This window comes from Monodon monoceros, unplaced genomic scaffold (assembly GCF_005190385.1).
Source record: "Monodon monoceros isolate NGI ecotype Baffin Bay Population unplaced genomic scaffold, NGI_Narwhal_1 Super_Scaffold_21, whole genome shotgun sequence".
NCBI lineage: Eukaryota > Metazoa > Chordata > Mammalia > Artiodactyla > Monodontidae > Monodon > Monodon monoceros.
The window spans coordinates 106166577-106185067 of record NW_021703778.1 but is presented as its reverse complement, the minus strand read 5'-3'; the positions used below and the strand labels follow the sequence as shown (position 1 = coordinate 106185067).

The 18491-nt window shown below is 37.9% G+C and overlaps 1 protein-coding gene across 3 annotated transcripts in view; it reads left to right on the top strand.

Moving 5' to 3' along the window:
* Window positions 1–18491, top strand: part of PRKD1 (protein kinase D1) — a 345202-nt gene that overhangs the window by 178007 nt on the left and 148704 nt on the right. For 2 of the 3 annotated variants that reach the window (XM_029237647.1, XM_029237648.1), the window contains exon 2: window positions 5029–5167. The exons of the other annotated variant lie outside the window; for it this stretch is intronic. In XM_029237647.1, coding sequence (XP_029093480.1) covers window positions 5029–5167 — 139 coding nt within the window. The remainder of the gene's footprint in view (window positions 1–5028; window positions 5168–18491) is intronic. 3 annotated transcript variants of the gene reach the window in all.

The window sequence follows — 18491 nt, the reverse complement described above, 5'->3', positions numbered from 1 at the left end:
GCTCAAGGTGCCCAAGTCAACAGAATTTTTAGGGGAAGAATACTGGAAAGGTAGGACCTATACAAAGGAAGAGCTCCAGAAATCTGGTTAAGGGTCCACTTGAATATTAGACTGAATACAAGTCCATAGGGTAAAAATCTATAAGGCAGAATAAAGAGCAACTGTTGGGAAGCTCTGAAATGAAAACTTTTCAGAGCCCATATAGGGCTGAGAGATGGTCGAGTTCCTACCAGACAAATAGAAGAGATTTCACTGAACATTTGAAGTGTTCTATAGAGATAAAGAGTCATGCATTAGTAGTGGGACTAAATTATCCCTAGAACAACTATTATTCTAGAGCTGCCATAACAAAGCTTAAAAGTAAGCCTTGAAAAGATAAAGCCAGTCTGCAAGTACCTTAATGTTTTGCCAAAACAAATATCAGTGTTCTTTAAAGGAAGACAACAACGTACAACTGCTCACATTAATTCATAAAATCTGGCATCTAATTTAAAAAACACAGGTATAAAAAAGCAGGAAAATGTGACCCATAACCAGGATTAAAAGAGCTAATAGAAACAGTTCAGAAATGGTAGAGGTGATGGACTTAGCAGAAAAGAACTTTCATGGTTACATGAAAATATGAGGTGAAAGACTTGTACACTAAAAGATCTCTGAAAGAAATTTAAGCAAAGACAGATAAATAGAAAACATCACATGATCATGTATTGGGAGAATTAATATTGTTAAAATGTCCATACTACCCCAAGCAACCTACAGATTCAATGCAATCCCTATCAAAATCCCAAGGCATTTTTTACAGAAGTAGAAAAAACAATCCTAAATTCATATGGAATCACAAAAGACCCCCAAATAGCCCAAGCAATTATGAGCAAGAAAAATAAAGCTGGAGGCATGACACTTCCTGATTTCAAAATATAGTAATCAAACAGTATGACATAAAAACAGATATATAGACCAATGGCCAGACTAATCAAGCAAAAAAGAGAGAGGACACAAATTACAAATATAAGAAAATAATAGACATCACTACAGACATTAAAGGGTGACAAAGGAATAATATGAAAAAACTTTTTGCCTGTAAATTCAGCAACTTGGATGAAATGAATTGGTTCCTTGAAAGATTCAAAATGCCAAAGCTCACTTGGAGGAAATTGAAATCTAAGTAGTGATATATCTATTAAGAAAATTGAATATATAATTTTAATCCTTCCAAAAAAAAGATAATTCCAGGCTAGATGGCTTTGCTAGAGAATTCTACCAACCATTTAAGGAAGAATTTATACCAATTTTATACAGATCTTCCAGAATATGCAAAAAATGAACCTCAATCCATATTTCTTTATTAAAAAATTACCTCAGAGTGGATCATAGACCCAAATGTAAAACCCCAAACAATAAAATTTGTGGAATAAAACATAAGAAAAAAACCTGTTACCTTAGGTTATACAAATATTTATTAAATATTAAACCAAAACCATGACCCATGAAGAAATTTTGATAAATTGGGTTTCATAGAAATTAAAAACTTAAGAAAATAATGTTAAGGGGATGAAAAGACAAGCCACAGACTGGAAGAAAATATCTGTGAAACACGTATTTGGTGAACAGCTTTTATCTAGAATATATAAAGAGCTATCAGAACTCCACAATAAGAAAATAACTCAACTTTTAAAATGGGCAAATGAATTGAGCAGGTGGGTCTGTGTGTGTGTATGTGTTAAATAAGTACAAGAAATGATGCTCAATATCATTAGTCACTAGGGAAAAGTAAGACTATGAGATACCATTATACACCTATTAGAATGTCTAAAATTTAACAACCCAACATAGCCAAGTGCTGTCAAAGATGCAGAGCAGCAGGAACTCTCATGCGTTGCTGGTGAGAATGCAAAATTGTATAGCCACTTTGAAAACGGTTTGGCAGTTCCTTAGGAGGTTATCCAGATACTTCCATATGCCCCAGAAAAATAAAAACTTACTATGTTCAGGCAAAAACCTCTAAGTGAACATTTATAGCACCTTTATTTGTAATAGTCAAAAACTGGAACTAACTTAAATGCCCCTCCACTGATTGAGGAATAGATACACTGTGGTCCATCCATACCCACAATGGAGCAATCCTTAGCAGTGAAAAGGAGTAGATCAATGATATATGCAACAGCATGGACAAATATCAGCTTCACTGCACTAAGTAAAGTCAGATTCAAAGTTATGTATGTACCGTATGGTACCATTTATATCACATTCTTGAAAAGACCAAACTATAGGGACTGGAGCTGTTCTGTATCTTGGCTGTGTTGTGTATACTACATATACAGCATGTGGTTATGGTATACATCTTTCAAAACTTTCAGAACTGCACACTAAAAAGGGCAAATTTTACTGTATGTTTATTATACTTTAATCAGCCATTTATAATAGCATAAAAATACAAAAACTTAGAGATAAATCTAGCAAATATATCTAAGACATGTACACTGAAAACTACAAAACATTTTTGAGAGCAATTTAAAGGAAACTAATAAATAGGGCGATATGCCATCTTGTTCATAACAAAATAGAAGTCTCCACATTGTTAAAATAGAGATCTACCCAAGTTGATCTATGTTTCAATGTAGTATCATTGAAAAATCACAGCAGATTTATTTTGTAGAAATTGACAAAGTGATTCTAAAATGTGTATGGAAATTCAGAAGACCTATAATATCCAAAGCAATCTTGAAAAGGAAAAAGATGGAGAGCTTACACTAACTGAATTCAGGCTTAGTATAAAGCTCCAGTAGTAAGTATAATGTGTTATTGACGTTAAGATAGTTATATACTCAAACATATATTTATACGCCCCAGAAATTCTTTTCCTAGATATTTACTCATAAGAAATGAAAACCACATACCCATCGAAACACTCATACATAAATGTTCATAGATTTATTATTTGTAATAGCCACAAATTGGGGGAAAAATACGAATGTCCTTCTGTGGGTGCACAGATAAGCAGTTATCCTAGATCCACATAATGAAATGGTAATAACATAATAAAAACAGGTGAATCTCAAATACCTTATGTGTAAATGAGTCTCAAAAACAATGAGCAAAAGAAGCCAGCCAAAAAAAGAGTACATAGTACATGTTGTATGATTTCATTTGTATGAAATTCTATAGCTGGCTAACCTTTGCTGACAAAATAAAACTGTGTTGAGTCAAGATTGTGGGTAGCATCAACTGCAGGGGGTACAATAAAACTTGGGGGGTTGATGAAAATGTTTCATGGCTTGGTTGTGATTTTGGTTTCACGTGTGCCGGGGCAAGAGTCAAAACTCATAGACTTATATCCATTTTATTTATTGTAAATTACACATCAAATGAGGTTGATTTTTAAAATAGTACATGAACTATTTGTTGCTGTAGTTTAGAAAATGGTATTTTAGTTTCTCCCTTTCCTTGCACTCTAATATTATTATTGGAGAAATTACAAAAAAAAAAGGAACTATTATTTTTGTTTTAATTAGCGCAGTGGAAACAGTGACATCATTTCAGCTGTTGCATTTTATTTTACAGAAGCCAACTTTACTAAGTGATATGCAGAAGTAGTTTTAAGCCTGGTTGTCAACAGACTCTTAAGAGCAAGAGGATGTTTTGTATATACTTATTTTTAATTCACACAAAATGTCTTACATGATTGTAGCCCCTAGTTTTATTAATAAGAAAAATAAGGAAGAATGCATCATATATTGTATTTATCTTCAGAAGATCTCATATGCTGGACATTTCTTCATGTCAGTAGCTCCTTAAAAGTCAACCTTTATTGACATACGTGTCAGAAATATCACAAGTTTCAGGAACAAGACAATTTTCTCTCCTTGACTTAAGACCTTTTTCCACACATGGCAAATATCAATTTATAAAAGCAATAACAATTGCTAATTATGTGAAAATATCATATACAAGAAAAGAGCCCTTTTCACATACCTACTAGCCTAGGTTGTTTGTTTTAATAAAAATATTCAATGCTAATACAGACGGATCTTTGCTTACACTGTTCCTGAGATTGTGGTTTGTGATAAGTTTGAAGTTGGCTTTAAGATTCTTAAGGATGTTCCTACCCTTTGATCAAATAATTCTACTTTTAAGATGGAATTCAACAACCAGGACTATGGTTTGAATTTAGAGTACTTTCTTGCATTAGAAGGAAGAGAGGAAATGAAAGGTATAATATTAATTGTTGATATTCTAATAGTTATTGTTAATATCAGAATTTTTTAGGTTCCTCATTAGAAAATATCATTCATTTAGCTTTCATTATATGCCTGCTATTGGGAGATAGTCTTGAGTAATAAACTCTTGGATTTATCCCTGTGAGGAGAATATAAGCTATGTATACTTAAAATGAATTGACTTCTAGCTATTGTACTTGTCTATTTAACCTAGATTGCATGAAAACTAAATGCAATGTATGGGCAGCAACAAAAGGGAGGGTTGGGTTGTCTCCTCTGGTGCTTTCCTGAATCAAAGAATCTAGATAACACCTCTGCCCACACACAGAACATGTTTAGATTTATTGAGTCATCTCTTATTTTTGAATATGCCAAAATGGACTGACCGTTGGTTTTTTTTTTGCAAATAAATTGCAACAATATTTGTAATGGAATTGTAACAAACTCCCATTTTAATGTAATCGAATTGCTATAAATCATGTGAAAATGCACAGTTCTTACCACCTGTTGTATTTCTTAACTGCCTTACTGCCAGGACTTTCGTTGAATCTTATCTCAGATTCTCTTGTTTTCTTGCTCTCTAATTAGAAGGTCATTTTGTCATTATTGCCCTTAGGATATGTGATTTCTTTCCTCCTGCTTTGGAGTCATGTCAATGTCAACTTGGCCATTCATTTTTATTTTTTGATGTTCTAGATATTTTGAACTTTTCTAATTAGCTTGTGTTGGTGCCCTGACATTTGTTTATTTGGTTTTGATTAAATTTAGGAAGATTTTGACATTTACCCTGTTGTGGTATTTGTATTTACAGTTCCCTGAATGTGGTTTCTATGGAATGTACGATAAGATCCTGCTTTTCCGCCATGACCCTACCTCTGAAAACATCCTTCAGCTGGTGAAAACGGCTAGCAATATCCAGGAAGGCGATCTTATTGAAGTTGTCTTGTCAGGTAGTATACTTTTTCCCTCTATCCATAGATAAATAATTTGTATCTGGAGAATTCTTGGCCATACGTTTTTAAGGCATCATAGAAAGCGTACATCAAACCCGGCCCCATGAGGAAATTTTAGGGCTCTGTCTATATGAACTTTCAAAATTATTTTGAAAAAAGCAAAAGGTTTCCCTTGAATTGGCTGTTTCCCTAGCCAGTCCTGTCCCAGTCGCTTCTCCCAACTTCACGCTCTCCCCAGGCTTCCAACAACACACATGAATACCTTCATGCATTACCTCAGATCATCTGGAAGAGCAGTAAAAGCCAACAAAAACAAACTCACCAATAGTGAAGCTAAGACAGATGTCAGGGCCCCAAATGTACTGAGTGTCTGGAAGCCAAGGGCTAGGGAACGATTGCTTTAGTCGAGTCAGAAATCCATTAACTACTAGCCAAGACCATGTTGGAAACCAGAGCTCAGGAGTTACAGCAGGTCAGGCTATGCTGTGTGACTTTATCTAACTCACTCCCTGAGAAATGGCTGCGTTTCCCTCTGCCCAGATTTATATTTCTTGTTTAGGATTTAGAAGTTAGTAATCAGACTGTGCCTGTCGATACAGAAAAAAATTTAACTTTTTAAAAAAATGCCAGAGAACACCTGTAGCAGGGATCCTAACAACAATGATCAGTGCAATATTCTGAAGAGGTACAGATTTTTATTGTTTATTTTTGTTAAAATTGAGTCATTATTGAGAAACACAGATTACATTGCTCTTTCTCCCTTCTTTGCTTGCTATCCCTTTGACTAAAGGAAATTCATTCGCTTTAAAAATGATTCTAGGCTTCATTTCCTCAAGTTCCAGAGCCCAGTACTTGGATGCACTGATTATAATTCACTTGGTCTTTGTTTTGATTCAGTCCAATTCATGTTGTCTGTATTGATCTATCATTGTGACAGGTCCTGGGATTGCCCCACTTTCATTGGGTAGATAGATCCTATAAAACAACTTGGTTTAGCTAGATAAAAGTAATAATTTTCCTGTTGTTTATAAGTTTGCCAGTTGCTAAACAAACCAAAAAAGGAAAAGTTTTCATTTTTTAAATTTGGGGGGTGGGGGTAGAAATCACTTGCTTTGAGTTCTCCTTTTTACTTTTCTCTGGCTCTTTTGACATTGGCTCACCGAGCCTGGCCACACAAAACTAGTGCCTAGACATGTTGTTCTTTAAGTTTCCTGTTTCTGAACACTAGGGGCTGCCTGAAATAAATTATTCAAGGACATCATACACCAGATCTATTCTCACCATGATTCATATTAGACTCATAGCAAGGCGGCTTCGCAAAGAATTTGCTTTATGAGTCTTTTCCCTGTGGCCATGTCCAGAAATATATGAATATTTTCACGATTGCATTTCGAAATTATTTTTCTTTTCATTTTACTTTTGTTATCAAGCCCTTCAGAGTAGTACCAGACAGATCGAATGCAAGCTGTGTGTGAGTGTTCTTGAGGTGGGGAAGAGGTGCTGCCCGTTTGCATGTTATTCCCACGCCCTCCATGAGCCAGACCTGCTCTGCCCCACGTTGATGCGATGCAGCCCTCTGGAGGGCCCCTGGGCACAAGGATCAGCGTTCTGCTTTTCCTCTCCATCTTTGCAAGCCGAGAACCTCATTGTGCCTACACTCCACTTCTTTTGCCATCCACCCTTTATGTTCTGTGTCCTGCCTCTCCTTGGTCCCTGGCCACAGTGCTGAGGGGGCATTTAAAGGCAGCCCTTTTCCTCACCTGCTGTCGCAGCACCTGGCTCAGGAAAGCCTCTCCTACTCTGTCAGTAGCTATCTGGTTGCTAATTAAAAGGAGCCATTTTATAACAGCCTGATTCCAATTTTGAAGCTTGAACCTTTGAACCCTTTTCACACTCCACATAGTTGCACTTCACCTTAAATTATTCATATATATACACACACACATTCAATTATGTTTAGATCTCCAGCATTCACCTGTAACTTCTTTGGTATTCTCCTACCACTCTAACACTCAGCATTGTGATTTTCTCAATACACGGTAAAAATGTTTTTCCTGGGGCTTCCCTGGTGGCGCAGTGGTTGGGAGTCCGCCTGCCGATGCGCGGGATGCGGGTTCGTGCCCCGGTCTGGGAAGATCCCACATGCCGCGGAGCGGCTGGGCCCGTGAGCCATGGCCGCTGAGCCTGCGCGTCCAGAGCCTTTGCTCCACAACGGGAGAGGCCGCGGTGGTGAGAGGCCTGCGTACCGCAAAAAAAAAAAAAAAATTTTTCCTTAAAACCTCCCAGTCCTCCATATTACAACCCTGTTTCCCCCTCACAGCGCTTACCTTTGCTGGTTGTTGTCAGTCACCTTCAGTGTAACCACAGACCTGACCTCACCAATAAGGTGTGGCCCCCGCTCTGAGATCTTCACTTGAGCGGCACCCCTCCTCCATCTTGTCAATCGCCACCAAATGCACACACCCATTCTCTGTCTTTTTCACTTTAGCTTTTAATCACTAACTCCCTACCATTTTTGGACTATATTTTTCCCTTTCTTCTTTGCCCACAGCACATGGCCCACTATATTCATGTCTTACATCACTTTGATGCGCTCTCGACTACTTGGGTATTCTCTTATACCTTAGCAGGCCCTGCTATACCTGTCTGTAATCTGAATTACTTTAACATCCATTTTTGCCATTCCTGTTCCTGAGCCACACATGACTGCTAGACGCACGGTCCCTTGCCAACATGGCTCAAGGCAGATATGTCTTTCACTTGGCTTTACTGTTGTTTCTCAATCTTCTTCTCCCCCCATCCTTTTGTTACCATAGACATGAGGTTCTGAGTAAACATATGTGGGTTGCTTAAGTGACCATTGGCTATCACATTAGAAGTTATCATGTATACAAAATTTTGTAAAAATACTGATTTGTTGTAAAAATATTGTTTTTAGATATAGACTCAAAACTAAACTGAAATTCAAGTCTCCTTGGTGTGCATTTACCCAGCCCTGACAAGAAATTAGTGCCTGTGATATGGGCAGGATTGTATCGTATTATAATGTGAGGCAAGACAAATGATAGCTACTAAGACACTTCAGGACATCGTGCAAAGGAGCTCATAAACATACTCGTTCCTGAACCAGTCCCTGAAGAGAATGGATGCTATGATTGGCCAGAGAAATGTGCCATTTCCTGGAGGTGTGGTTAGGGATCAGCTTCATTCAAAATGCAGTGGATAAGCGGGGTAGAGGAGCAAGACACTGAACATCCGCTCTGTGGTCTTTTGACCAGTTCCAGAACATAAACATGCTCTGGAAATTTTCCTCCTACAGACTATAAATATTTTACTGTTAAAATTCATTTCTCCATATTTTCTGTTTTTCCTCATTAAAAATTAAATTTGGAGAACACAGCAGGTGCCTCATCACCTCTTGCTCTCATTGGAGGAGCGCTCACATTCTCAGGAAGCTGCACATGAGAGAGGTGCTTTTGCGGAAACCAGCGGTGTCTGGTCCAGCCTCCTCTGGGAGCGGGCAAGTGGCGACCCCACGCTAACCCACGCAACTCTGTCCCGATCCCCAGATTCTCACACGGTGCCCGGACAACTGTGTGGCTGACAGGGTGTTGGTGCTCTGGGCGGGTGTCAGACCTGTGCCTCTGAGGTGGGAGAGCTGAGTTCAGGACACTGGTCCACCAAAGACCTCCCGGCTCCACGTAATATTAAACGGCACAAGCTCTCCCAGAGATCTCCAGCTGGTAAGACCCAGCTCCACTCAATGACCAGCAAGTTACAGTGCTTGACACCGTATGGCAAAAAACCTGGCAAGACAGGAACACAACCCCACCCATTAGCAGAGAGGCTGCCTAAAATCATAATAAGGCCACAGACACACCAAAACACATCGCCAGACGCCATCCTGCCCACCAGAAAGACAAGATCCAGCCTCATCATCCAGAAGACAGACATCAGTCCCCTCCACCAGGAAGCCTACACAACCCACTGAACCAACCTTACCCACTGGGGGCAGACACCAAAAAAAATGGGAACTGCGAACCTGCAGCCTGCGAAAAGGAGACCCCAAACACAGTAAGTTAAGCAAAATGAGAAGACAGAGAAACACACAGCAGATGAAAGAGCAAGGTAAAAACCCACGAGAACAAACAAATGAAGAGGAAATAGGCAGTCTACCTGAAAAACAAATCAGAGTAATGCTACTAAAGATGATCCAAAATCTTGGAAATAGAATGGAGAAAATAAAAGAAATGTTTAACAAGGACCTAGAAGAACTAAAGAGCAAACAAGCATCAATAGGAATCAATAGCAGAATAACTGAGGCAGAAGAACGGATAAGTGACCTGAAAGATAAAATAGTGGAAATTACTACTGCAGAGCAGTATAAAGGAAAAAGAATGAAAAGAATTGAGGACAGTCTCAGAGACCTCTCGGACAATATTAAACACACCAACATTCAAATTATATGGGTCCCAGAAGAAGAAGCGAAAGAAAGGGACCGAGAAAAAATTTGAAGAGATTATAGCTGAAAACTTCCCTAATATGGGAAAGGAAATAGGTAATCAAGTCCAGGAAGTGCAGAGGGTCCCATACGGGATAAATCCAAAGAGAAACACGCCAAGACACATATTAATCAAACTATCAAAAATTAAATACAAAGAAAAAATATTAAAAGCAGCAAGGGAAAAACAACAAGTAACATACAACAGAATCCCCATAAGGTTAACAGCTGATCTTTCAGCAGAAACTCTGGAAGCCAGAAGGGAGTGGCAGAACATATTTAAAGTGATGAAAGGGGAAAACCTACAACCAAGATTACTCTACCCAGCAAGGATCTCACTCAGATTCGATGGAGAAATTAAAACCCTTACAGACAAGCAAAAGCTCAGCACCACCAAAGCAGCTTTACAACAAATGCTAAAGGAACTTCTCTAGGCAGGAAACACAATAGAAGGAAAAGACCTACAATAACAAACCCAAAACAATTAAGAAAATGGTAATAGGAACATACATATCGATAGCTACCTTAAATGTAAATGGATTAAATGCTCCAACCCAAAGACATAGATTGGCTGAATGGATACAGAAACAAGACCTGTATATATGCTGTCTACAATAGACCCACTTCAGACCTAGGGACACATACAGACTGAAAGTGAGGGGATGGAAAAAGATATTCCATGCAAATGGAAATCAAAAGAAAGCTGGAGTAGCAATTCTCATATCAGACAAAATCGACTTTAAAATAAAGACTATTACAAGAGACAAAGAAAGACACTACAGAATGATCAAGGGATCGATCCAAGAAGAAGATATAACAATTGTAAATATTTATGCACCCAACGTAGGAGCACCTCAATATATAAGGCAAACGCTAACAGCCATAAATGGGGAAATCAACAGTAACACAAACATAGTAGGGGACTTTAACACCCCACTTTCAACAGTGGACAGATCATCCAAAATAAAACTAAATAAGGAAACACAAGCTTTAACTGATACATTAAACAAGGTGGACTTAATTGATATTTATAGATTGTTCCATCCCCGAACAACACAATACACTTTCTTCTCAAGTGCTCATGGAACATTCTCCAGGGTAGATCATATCTTGGCTCACAAATCAAGCCTTGGTAAATTTAAGAAAATTGAAATCAAGTATCTTTTCCGACCACAATGCAATGAGACTAGATATCAACTATAGGAAAAAATCTGTAAAAAATACAAATACATAGAGGCTAAACAATACACTACTTAATAACCAAGAGATCACTGAAGAAATCAAAGAGGAAATCAAAATACACCTAGAAACAAATGCCAATGAAAACATGATGACCCAAAACTTATGGGATGCAGCAAAAGCAGTTCTAAGAGGGAAGTTTAGAGCAATACAGTCCTACCTCAAGAAACATCTCAAATGAACAACCTAACCTTACAGCTAAAGCAATTAGAGAAAGAAGAAGAAACAAGCCCCAAAGTTAGCAAAGTAAAGAAATCATAAAGATCAGATCAGAAATAAATGAAAAAGAAATGAAGGAAATGCTAGCAAAGATCAATAAAACTAAAAGCTGCTTCTTTGAGAAGATAAACAAAATTGATAAACCCTTAGCCAGACTCATCAAGAAAAAAAGGGACAAGACTGAAATCAATAGAATTAGAAAAGAAAAAGGAGAAGTAACAGCTGATACTGCAGAAATACAAAGGATCATGAGAGATTATTACAAGCAACTGTATGCCAATAAAATGGACAACCTGGAAGATATGGACCCATTCTTAGAAAAGCACAACCTTCCGAGACTGAACCAGGAAGAAATAGAAAATATAAACAGACGAATCACAAGCACTGAAATTGAGACGGTGATTAAAAATCTTCAAACAAGCAAAACCCAGGACCAGATAGCTTCAAAGGTGAATTCTATCAAACATTTAGAGAAGAGCTAACACCTATCCTTCTCAAACTCTTCCAAAATACAGCAGAGGGAGGAACACTCCCAAACTCATTCTATGAGGCCACCATCACCCTGATACCAAAACCGGACAAAGATGTCACAAAGAAAGAAAACTACCGGCCAATATCACTGATGAACATAGATGCAAAAATCCTCCACAAAATACTGGCCAACAGAATCCAACAGCATATAAAAAGGATCATATACCATGATCATGTGGGGTTTATCCCAGGAATGCAAGGATTCTTCAATATATGCAAATCAAGAATTTGATACATAATATTAACAAATTGAAGGAGAAAAACCATATGATCATCTCAATAGATGCAGAAAAAGCTTTTGACAAAATTCAACACCCATTTATGGTAAAAACCCTCCAGAAAGCAGGCATAGAGGGAACTTACCTCAACATAATAAGGCCATATATGACAAACCCACAGACAACTTTGTTCTCAGTGGTGAAAAAGGGAAAAAATTTCCACTAAGATCAGGAACAAGACAAGGTTGGCCACTCTCACCACCATTATTCGACATAGTTTTGGAAGTTTTAGCCACAGCAATCAGAGAAGAAAAAGAAATGAATCCAAATCGGAAAAGAAGAAGTAAACCTGTCACTGTTTGCAGATGACATGATACTATACATAGAGAATCCTAAAGACGCTGCCAGAAAACTACTAGAGCTAATCAGTAATTTTGGTAAAGTAGCAGGATACAAAATTAATGCACAGAAATCTCTTGCATTCCTATACACTAATGATGAAAAATCTGAAAGAGAAATTAAGGAAACACTCTCATTTACTATTGCAACGAAAAGAATAAAATACCTACAAAAAACCTACCTACCGAGACAAAAGACCTGTATACAAAAACTATAAGACACTAATGAAAGAAATTAAAGATGATACAAGCAGATGGAGAGATATACCATGTTCTTGGATTGGAAGAATCAACATTGTGAAAATGACTATTCTACCCAAAGCAATCTACAGATTCAATGCAATCCCTATCAAACTACCAATGGCAGTTTTCACAGAACTAGAACAAAAATTTGCACAGTTGTATGGAAACACAAAAGACCCCAAATAGCCAAAGCAATATTGAGAAAGAAAAATGGAGCTGGAGGAATCAAGCTCCTGGACTTCAGACTATACTACAAAGCCACAATAATCAAGACAGTATGGTACTGGCACAAAAACAGAAATATAGATCAATGGAACAGTATAGAAAGCCCAGAGATAAACCCACACACCTATGGTCACCTTATCTTTGATAACAAAGGCAAGAATATACAATGGAGAAAAGACAGCCTCTTCAATAAGTGGTGCTGGGAAAACTGGACAGCTACATGTAAAAGAATGAAATTAGAACACTCCTTAATACCATACACAAAAGAAACTCAAAATGGATTAAAGACCTGAATGTAAGGCCAGACACTATCAAACCCTTAGAGGAAAACATAGGCAGAACACTCTATGACATAAATCATAGCAAGATCCTTTTTGACCCACCTCCTAGAGGAAGAGAAATAAACACAAAAATAAACAAATGGGACCTAATGAAACTTAAATGCTTTTGTACAGCAAAGGAAACCATAAACAAGATGAAAAGACAACCCTCAGAATGGGAGAAAATATTTGCAAATGAAGCATCTGACAAAGGATTAATCTCCAAAATTTACAAGCAGCTCATGCAGCTCAATATCAAAAAAACAAACAACCCAGTCCAAAACTGGGCAGAAGACCTAAATAGACATTTCTCCAAAGAAGATATACAGATTGCCAACAAACACATGAAAGGATGCTCAACATCACTAATCATCAGAGAAACGCTAATCAAAAACTACAATGAGGTATCACCTCACACCAGTCAGAATGGCCATCTTCATAAAATGTACAAACAATAAATGCTGGAGAGGGTATAGAGAAGAGGAAACCCTCTTGCACTGCTGGTGGGAATGTAAATTGATACAGCCACTATGGAGAACAATATGGAGGTTCCTTTAAAAAATAAAAATAGGGCTTCTGTGGTGGCACAGTGGTTGAGAGTCCGCCTGCTGATGCAGGGGACACGGGTTTGGGCCCCAGTCCGGGAAGATCCCATATGCCATGGAGCGGCTGGGTCCATGAGCCATGGCCACTGAGCCTGCACATCTGGAGCCTGTACTCCACAACGGGAGAGGCCACCACAGTGAGAGGCCCATGTACCGCAAAAAAATAAATAAATAAATAAAATAAAATAAAAATAAAAATAGAACTACCATAGGACCCAGCAATCCCACTACTGGGCATATACCCTGAGAAAACCATAATTCAACAAGAGTCATTTCCCACAATGTTCATTGCAGCTCTATTTACAATAGCCAAGACATGGAAGCAACCTAAGTGTCCATCAATAGATGAATGGATAAAGAAGATGTGGCACACATATACAATGGAATATTACTCAGCCATGAAAAGAAACAAAATTGAGTCATTTGTAGTGAAGTGGATGGACCTAGAATCTGTCATAGTGAGTGAAGTAAGTCAGAAAGAGAAAAACAAATACCGTAGGCTAACACATATATATGGAATGTAAAAAATATATATATATATATTTTTGAAGAACCTAGGGGCAGGACAGGAATAAAGACGCAGATGTAGAGAATGGACTTGAGGACACAGGGAGGGAGAAGGGTAAGCTGGGACGAAGTGAGAGGGTGACATGGACTAATATATACTACCAAATGTAAATTAGATAGCTAGTGGGAAGCAGCCGCACAGCCCGGGGAGACTAGCTCGGTGCTTTGTGCCCACCTAGAGAGGTGGGGATAGGGAGGGTGGGAGGGAGACACAAGAGGGAGGAGATTTGGGGATATATGTATATGTATATAGCTGATTCACTTTGTTATAAAACAGAATCTAACGTACCATTGTAAAGCAATTATACTCCAATAAAGATGTTTAAGAAAGAAAAATTCAATTTTATTCTGTAGTTTGACATACACATAATCTGATTCTTTTCATGTTTAACCAATGTTCCACCAAAAGGAACATTTTCTGGAATAGTACAGTAATAAAAGGTGAGAAAATGTGGAAAATATTAATTTTCAGGAATGTTAAACACTCTTGTCTCTTCAGACAGCATCAAGAATTTTCTCTTGCTTATGTCATTTTCTGCTGAGACCTTTCATCATGTTAGTACTAACTAGACTGCTCCTGGCTAATTCACTGGCTGCCCCCACCAATCCCCGCTTTTTTTTTTTTTTTTTTTTTTTCGGAAAACATGGCATGGTTGAGCTAATGCTTTTAGAACCAGTAAGCCAGGAAAAGGTTGCTCATGGGTGGATGGGTTGGGTTATGGAGGGAAAAAAAAAACAACTCCATGGAAGTTTCCCACCATATATACTCCCATGGCTGGCAAACTTTCTTTGTTGACCAAAGGGTTAGCATTGTTACTATTGTTATGAAGTAGGAAAACACTGCAAATGGAAATTTCTTTTCCTAAAGCCAATGTCAAGTTCAAGTGTATGGTACTGAACTGTAAATAAAGTTCATGGAATTTATCTGAAGTCTTCTGCATGATGGATCTCTGTTGAAGCATGGTAATTCATCCGTAGCAAAGCATATTAATAACAGGACTGCATTCATATGACTCAACCCTTTTTTGCTTTGTTTTGTTTGGACTTGAGCTCTAATAATTGTCTATATGTGTGTATGTATCAATCTTGTAGGCGATTAAATAGACAAGGACTACAAGAATTTCTCAAATAAAATCACGGTTTTAAAGTCTTAGAGCTAAGTGTTAGATCTTTCCTTCTTTTATTAATAGTAAAAACCCACATTTTTTCCTGGGAAATTTTTGTCATCTTTTACAGTAGATTATGCTGTATTATTTATAACTTGCAGAATGCTGTTTCCCCATGTGGTTATTTGTTCCCCACTATCTAGAGATGGGAGCCTCCTTAGAAAGCTAGTACTGTAGCCCAGGCAGAAGGGTATGGATCTATTCTCAGGCAGTGACAGAAGAGTTGGAAATGAGGTACAGAGATCAAGAGATATTTTAGAGGTAAAATTAAGGAGCTCTAATAACCATTTGTATATAGTTGATGAAGGAGATGAGAAAATGAAGGCGACTCCAAGGAGGGCTACAGCTACCTAAGCGTGATCTCATTTCCTTTCCTTCATCCCAAGTCTTGCCCTTATACATTCTTCAACATGTTTGCCAAGTGGTTTGGATACTGCCCCGAAGGGCTGAATAACTGATCATATATAATCAGGATATATAGTACCATTGATTTCCTTCGTGCTTTTGTATAAGTTGCATAACCTCTGGGATTCATGGGTTTTGTTTATTTTTTAATCTAAAAAGGAGCTTATACTGGATGAAAGTATCATACAGTGATAATAATACATGGATTCCATGTTTTCTTCAGCCTGCAAGTAAAGTGGTATGCATAAGGATTGAGTAGTTTCCAGGGCCAGATCATCTGGGTTCATATCCTTTTTCTGTGCTTCACCACTTACATCTTTGCTAAGACATTAAATTATTCAGCGATCCAGTTTCCTCATCTATAAAATGGGGACAACAATAGCACCTACATTGTATGGTTATTATAAAAATTAAAATAAATTAATGCACGTAAAGCACTTCAGAGAATTTCTGTGCATAGCAGCTGCACAATAGATGTTAGCTGCTTTGATTGCTCTCCTCACACTCTAAGTGGCCTTTCCCATGATGTTCATGGTGGTTAAACATACCACAAAAGGGAATCCTGGTCTTTGATAACTTTGAGATAACTTTGAGAAATGTTGTGTTAAGCAATGTTGAAAGAATTATTTACTGCAGGACTCTTCAGAACTCTGGCGCATGCTAATAGGAAGCATAATTCTCCAATATCACTTCCCAAATTCATTGTATCACGAAATACTTTTTTTTCCCCTCTATCTGGGGAGTTTTGGGTCAGCAGTTCACACTGGAAATACTCCTCTAGGTCAAGCCCATAGACAAGTGATGTGAGATGATATATCCATTATCTTTATACAGGCCACTTCTTTCTCACAGAGGGCAATGTTTAAACCATGGAAAAGCAGGAGTTAAGAAGCAATAAATCATTGTTTACATAGTGGCACAGGCTTTTGAAGCAGTTTACATAAGTAATGTTTCCTTTGCAATGACGCCATGAGGTAGTGAAATCAGGTATCTTAAAAGCTATGGAGGGCTTCCCTGGTGGTGCAGTGGTTTGAGAGTCCGCCTGCCGATGCAGGGGACAGGGGTTCGTGCCCTGGTCCGTGAAGATCCCACATGCCGCGGAGCGGCTGGGCCCGTGAGCCATGGCCGCTGAGCCTGCGGGTCCGGAGCCTGTGCTCTGCAACGGGAGAGGCCCCAACGGTGAGAGGCCCGCATACCGCAAAAAAAAAAAAAAAAAGAAAAAAAGCTATGGAATATAAATTTTAACTTGCCCACATCCTACAGTGAGTAGGGGTAGTACTAACCAGAGCTTGAATCTAAGTGACTGAATTCTTCACACCGCTTCAAGTTAGCCCTTTGAACTTGTACCGGTAAACAGGAATTCTTGAGAACCTGTTCAAAGAATTCCTACTATAGTAAGACAGTTTATATTTCAAGAAACATTGATGGTATTTGTAATAACAAAACCAGCAATGAGCTAGCTACAAGTTCCATTGACATGATTTTTATCACACAACCATTATTTCCCTCTTCCTCATAAAAAATATTTCATAAACATACAAATTGTGATGAGATTAGGAAAACTCTGGAGGCTTTTCTCTGTAGAGTTATGATACAAAATTTGAAATAATAAAGTAACCATGTCCTTGTTTAAATAGGATCCCATCATGTAATTTCACAGCTCTGATCAAAATTGAAATAGTGCTTTAGGGTCACTATATTTAAAGTATTCTTATGCCCATGTTTTTCTATTAGTAAGATTTATTGCCTAAACTATAAGCCAGAAAAAATATATGGTAACGAAATTCCAGGTAGTCCTCCCTTATTTTATAGAAAGTGTAAATTATTGATTTATATGGTGCTATGCCAGTTATATCCATTTCTCTCAGATATAGTACATTGCCTAGCAGTGTTATTTTCCCCCTCTGAAATATGGATGGAAGGGAAAAACCTCGAGAGTGATGTATTAGATCACTGCATTATTATTTCTCCAAGAGTACGTTATGTAGACATAAGTTTGTTTGCTTTTAAGAAGGCAGATTTAATCATGGAAAGCACCTCCCCAGCCCTAATACTGCTTGGATAATTGTATTTCTTTGTAGTTGTTCTTAGACATCTAAATCTGCCAGGCTGAGTGGTCCCAATTCCTATCCACCTTTAGTTGCAATTATCTGTGGTTTTTTAACAGTGGAAATTAAATTAAAGGTGGTTTTTTAACAGTGGAAAACTTAAATGTGAGATTATAGGTCATTACTCTTTTCTTCTAAATATGGTTCATGTTAACTGTGTCTTTAGCATTTCCATTTATTAGTAATATTAATTCTCTTTACATTCTTATCTTTCAGATAAATCTGGTTTTGGTCTCATTGTGCCACTCTAAACCATTTTCATTAAAAAGTGAATGCAAAGAGCAGACTGTTGGAATGTTTCCATAGATTTCCCATGTCCTACTTGTGACCTCCATAATCACAAGTAGGAAAAGGGGCCTTGGAGCCCTCCCTCCTTTCTTTGATAGTTTTCTCGATTATTTGTCCTTTTGTGGAGTGTATTCTCCAAGGAGATATAGTACAATAGTGCATTGCTTCTCTGTCTTTTTTTTTTTTAAACTTAACTATCCTTAAGTGTCAAGGCAAAGTGAAGACATTCTTCCCAGGTCACATGGGGCATAAGACAAGCCCTAAAGGAAAAAAGTTCTTTGAAGAATC